Source organism: Microtus ochrogaster, unplaced genomic scaffold (genome assembly GCF_000317375.1).
Source record: "Microtus ochrogaster isolate Prairie Vole_2 unplaced genomic scaffold, MicOch1.0 UNK31, whole genome shotgun sequence".
Taxonomy (NCBI): domain Eukaryota; kingdom Metazoa; phylum Chordata; class Mammalia; order Rodentia; family Cricetidae; genus Microtus; species Microtus ochrogaster.
The window spans coordinates 3,296,441-3,301,826 of NW_004949129.1; the positions used below are offsets into that span (position 1 = coordinate 3,296,441).

Genomic DNA, 5,386 nt, shown 5'->3' on the forward strand with positions numbered 1-5,386 from the left:
GTGTGTGTCTGCAGGCCAGAAGAGGGCACCAGACCTCATTACAGATGGCTGTGAGCCACCATGTGGTTGCTGGGAATTGAACTCATGACCTTTGGAAGAGCAGGCAATGCTCTTAACCACTGAGCCATCTCTCCAGCCCCCCACAATTTATTTTTTTAAAAAAAGATTTATTTTTAATAATCCGTGTGTGTTCCTCTGTGTGTATGTGTGAACCTGCACGTGCCTCTGTGTGTGTGCGTGTGTATGCACTTCTGTGTGTGAGAGAGCCTGCACGTGCCTCTGTGTGTATGTGAGCCTGTGTGTGTCTCCGTGTGCTCCTCTGTGTGTGTCTAAGTGTGTGCCTGTGCATGCAGGCATCTGTGGAAGCCAGAGACATTGGGTCACCTTGGGGCTGGAGTTAAAGGCCACTATAAGCTGCCTGATGTGGATGCTGAGACCTGAACTCGGACTCTCAGGCATAGCAGTGCGTGCTCTTACCTGCTGTGCCATTTCTCCAGTCCTACAAATTAATTTGCAGTTACGTCTACAACCCAGCTTGTGGTACACTTGCCAGTGGCTCTTGTGAACAAGTGGAGGCTGGCTGCAGCACACCGTGAGCACACAGGTGACTGACCACTGCCCTAATGGACCCTGTGGCTTCTCTGTTCTCCGCAGGCGAATGTTCCCATTCCTCTCTTTCACTGTGGCTGGACTGGAGCCCACAAGTCATTACAGGATGTTTGTGGATGTGGTCTTGGTAGACCAGCACCATTGGCGGTACCAGAGTGGCAAGTGGGTGCAGTGTGGAAAGGCAGAAGGCAGCATGCCAGGTATGACCCCCTTTCTGAGTGGTGGGCATGCTTTTTCTCCCAGACTGGTGCCCTCTGGTGGATTATTCAAGCTCTTGCCCCGATGTGAAAGTTTGAGTTCTGTATCCTATGTGCCACCTCAACCTCCCTTTGGTTGTCACCTTTTCTCCAATTCTGCAGAGGTCACTCAGCTCAATCCTTTGTCCTCACTTGCCCCTTCCAACCTGCCTGTCTCCTCCCCTGCATCTTCCTTACATTCCTCTCAGAATAGGCAAAACCCCACATCTCTAGGATCTGTTCAAGGGCTACTTGGCAATAAGGTTAACTGTCCACAGGAAACCGTTTATACGTCCACCCAGACTCCCCCAACACCGGAGCCCACTGGATGCGCCAGGAAGTTTCATTTGGAAAACTAAAACTCACCAACAACAAGGGGGCGTCCAACAATGTGACCCAGGTAGGACAGTCAGCCCCACCTCCCGCTGCGTCTGAGACCTTCTCCCCCTGACACTACCTAAGAGCCCCTCTGCACTGTTGGAGTCCCCTCCTCTCTGCTCTGCTCTCCTCCCCTCTCCTCCCTGCATAGCCAAGGATGACCTTGACCTTCCGTCCCAGCTCCTGAATGCTGAGATTTCAGTCACGGACCACCATGCCTGGTTTACGTGGCTCTGGACATTGCACCCAGAGAGGGGTTGCATGCTAACCAATCATCCTATTAATTGAGCTACTTTACGCCCCAGCCCCTTGACTTCCTCTCTGAACTCTTTGCTGCCCACCTTGAGAAGACGATGAAGTGGGAGAACACTGGATCTTGGGCAGGGCTTGCTCTCAGCCCAGCACAGGTCAAACCAGCCTGGAGGCTTTTTCACTAAGTCGTGGTTTGTAACCTTGTTGGGTTCCAGTGTCCTAGGGAATGGATACAAAGTATCTTCACATTGGACAATTGAGTTTTTTGTTTCGTTCAACACATTTATTTATTTGTTTGTGGGGGTGCACATGCACTATGTTGTGTTTGTGGTGGTCGGAGGACAACTTGGCTGGAGTTCATTCTGTTCTTCCATCACACGGATCCCAGGGATCAAACTCAGGTTACCAAACTTGGCAGCAAGACCCTTTGCCTGCCAAGCCGTCTTCATAGCTCCAATTCAGGTTTTGTTTTTGTTTTTTCTGAGACAGGATTTCTGTGTACAGCCTTGTCTGTCCTGGAACTCGTTCTGTAGACCAGGTTGGCCTTGAACTCAGAGATCCGCCTGCCTCTGCCTCTTGAGTGCTGGAATTAAAGGCGTGCGCCACCACTGCCCGACACTCAATCCTGATTTTTAAAACCTTAGCTGGGGTCAGTTGGTAAAACATTTGCCTTGCAAAAACAAGGACCAGAGTCTCATCCCGAGAACCCATCCATGTTAAACAAACAAACAAAAAAGAAAAAGAAAGAAAAAAAGAAAGAAAAGAAAAGAAAAGCTGGCTATAATGATATGACCCACTGGGGAGGCAGAAATGGGTGGGTCCCTTGGACTCACTGACCTTCTTGGTGAGTTCCAAGCTTGTGAGAGACCCTGTCTCAAAAAAGTGGATGGTGCCTGAGGTTGTTCCCTGGCCTCCAGCTATGCTGGCACACACACAAACACACGGGCACCCACGGGCACATATGACCTCTATGCTAATACCTTGATCTTGCTGACATGGAGGATCAGGAAGGATTCTTCTACACGATTTCGCAAGATTTCATAAGAGGCAACACTAGGTGCCCCCCAAGAGAAGCTGGAAGGCTTAAGAGAAGTTGCATGGTGGCAGGGTGGTGACGGCATGAGTGGGACTGGTCGTCACTGGTGGGGGAACGGATGCAGTGATGAGCCCACAGTGGGGTCAGGAGGAAACTTGCGCTCCTCGGTGACCCCGCCACCACCTGGCTCCCTCTCCAGATGATTGTCCTGCAGTCTCTGCATAAGTACCAGCCCCGGCTGCACATCGTGGAGGTGAATGACGGGGAGTCCGATGCCGGCTGCAATGCTTCTAATACACACATCTTTACTTTCCAAGAGACCCAGTTCATTGCGGTGACTGCTTACCAGAATGCCGAGGTGAGGCTTGGGGCCAAAGGGGCGTGGGGGCAGGCGTTTGCTAGGGGGCAGGACAGGCCTTCTTGTTGAGGTTGGGGAGCTGGCGTCCCTGAGCCTCAGACTCAAGCAACTCTATTCCCCTTTCTCCAGATCACTCAGCTGAAAATCGACAATAACCCCTTCGCCAAAGGATTCCGGGAGAACTTTGAGTCGTAAGCGCCCTGGTGGAAACTCGTCTTTGGTCTCTCTGAGATGGGACTGTGGATCAGTGGTCAACATGTCCTGTCTCTGTTTTGGGGATCTGGGGAGGGGGTTAAGCAGGCCAAGAAGGGAGAAACAGGAAGGAAGAGACATACTTGTGTCTTTTTTTTCTCATTTTCTGTTTTGCTTTGTTTTTCAGCATGTATGCATCTGTTGACACCAGTGTTCCCTCCCCACCCGGACCCAACTGTCAACTGCTCGGAGGAGACCCCTACTCACCTCTTCTATCTAACCAGTATCCCGTTCCCACCCGTTTCTACCCCGACCTTCCTGGTCAACCCAAGGATATGGTCTCACAGCCTTACTGGCTGGGGACATCTCGGGAACACAGTTATGAAGCCGAGTTCCGAGCAGTGAGCATGAAGCCCACATTCCTGCCCTCTGCCTCTGGGCCCACCGTGCCCTACTACCGTGGGCAAGAAGTCCTGGCACCCGGAGCTGGCTGGCCTGTGGCCCCTCAGTACCCTCCCAAGATGAGTCCAGCTGGCTGGTTCCGCCCCATGCGAACTCTGCCCATGGACCCTAGCCTGGGATCCTCAGATGGACGGGTACCAGAGGAGCAGGGCTCCCCCTCGCTGTGGACTGAGGTCACCCCTCTCCGGCAGGAGCCCAGCGACTCCGGACTAGGCGAAGGAGAGTCTAAGAGGAGGCGGATATCCCCTTATCCTTCTAGTGGTGACAGCTCCTCTCCTGCTGGGGCCCCTTCTCCTTTTGACAAGGAAACCGACGGCCAGTTTTATAACTACTTTCCCAACTGAGAAGATGTCTCTGGGTTGGAGGGCGCCAACTAATTTAGAAAACAGACACAGGACAGAGAAGCCCCGAGTCGTCCTTTCCCGGTGTAGCGATTGGTCGGGGAAGGAGAAGGGCAAGAAGGATTCTGGGCTTCACTCGTTACTTCCTGGCCCACAAGGAAAAGTGACAGGAGTGTCCCCTGCCCTTTCCTCTTTCCGAACCACAGTCATGTACCTGGTGCTGCTTCTGACCGATGGTTCCGTGGAGAATGGACTCCAGAAAGTTTGGGACCCAGAGGGACTTCATGGCTTCTGACAGAAGGGTCAGGAGAGAGGCCAGGCCTGGAGACATAGCCCTTCTCCTGCGGAGGAACTTTGAACTGTTAGTCTCTCCTCTGTGTTAATCTCTTGACCCAGAGGAAAGATCCGTGGATTTTTATAACAGCCAGCCAAACAGGAATAGGGAGAGGACTCAGGGGTGATTTGGGGTGGACGGGGCCCACCTGCGAGTTGACAAGAGAGTGGGTGCAGAGAAAGGGGCCAGAGGGGCGCACATTTCAGTAAGCGAGGTCACTCTGAACTGGAGTGTACACACGCTTTTCTCTTTTTGGTTTCTTTGGGACGGGGAGGCTATTTATTGTAGGGAGAGTGGTGTCTGGATGCATTTCTTTGCTTTCATCACTTTCTGAAAATAAACATGGAACGGGTGCATGTGTCCTGCTTCTGTGGCCGGTGTGGGGAGGAGGGAGCTGTGGGGGTAGGGTGTGGGGGAGGTTTGCTGGTTCCTGGGCTCTTGTTTTGGGGTGAACTGTTAGGATCCTAAAGTGACCTCACTAAGGGTTATAGCATGTCTTCTCCTCAGCACTCCAGCTGATCAGGTGACCCGAAAGCCCCTCAGTCTGTGTTGCCTGCTCAGCACCCTGAGCTGGGGGGAAGCAGGGTGGGAGCAAAGTCAAGACCGAGCTGGATAGGGCAGACCCAGGAGAGAAAGGACTCTTGATTTATCTTTGCCGTTTAACACTTCCCGTTTCTAGGTTTGTTCAAGTGTTGAAGGCATAAGCAGAAACCGTGTGACGCTGCCACCCTTTGCAGGTCAGGATCAGCCACAGGATCAGCAATTTCATAGGAACCAGGGATGGGGGGGGGAAGGGCTTGAGATTAGCGTTTGACAAGGTCCTCAGCGGGAGAGCTGTCATTGGGGAACTAGCACCCACTTTCTCTCTCTCTCTCTCTCTCTCTCTCTCTCTCTCTCTCTCTCTCTCTCTCTCTTTTGGAGGGGGTTCAAGACAGGGTTTCTCTGTATAACAGTCCTAGTTGTCCTGGAACTCTGTAGACCAGTTTGGCCTTGAACTCAGACAGCCTCCCCCTCCACCCCCCCACTCCCTCACCCCCACCTCGCCGCCCAAGAGCTGTGATTAAAGGTGTGCGCTGTCACCCAGCTTCTCTTTTATTTTACTTACTTATTTAGACAGGTTCTCACATTGTAAGTCAGGGTGGCTTTGAAGCTCGTGGTGATCCTCCTGTCTCATCCTTCTGAGTGCCA

At 52.5% G+C, this 5,386-nt stretch overlaps 1 protein-coding gene across 1 annotated transcript in view; it reads left to right on the plus strand.

The window, feature by feature from the left end:
- The window catches only part of Tbx21 (T-box 21), a 17,439-nt gene extending 13,572 nt beyond the window's left edge, over nt 1-3,867 (plus strand). The window contains exons 2-6 of the mRNA XM_005368330.2: nt 655-809; nt 1,124-1,245; nt 2,711-2,869; nt 2,999-3,060; nt 3,249-3,867. Of these exons, the coding sequence (XP_005368387.1) occupies nt 655-809; nt 1,124-1,245; nt 2,711-2,869; nt 2,999-3,060; nt 3,249-3,867 (1,117 nt within the window). The remainder of the gene's footprint in view (nt 1-654; nt 810-1,123; nt 1,246-2,710; nt 2,870-2,998; nt 3,061-3,248) is intronic.
- The last annotated feature ends 1,519 nt before the right edge of the window (nt 3,868-5,386 follow it).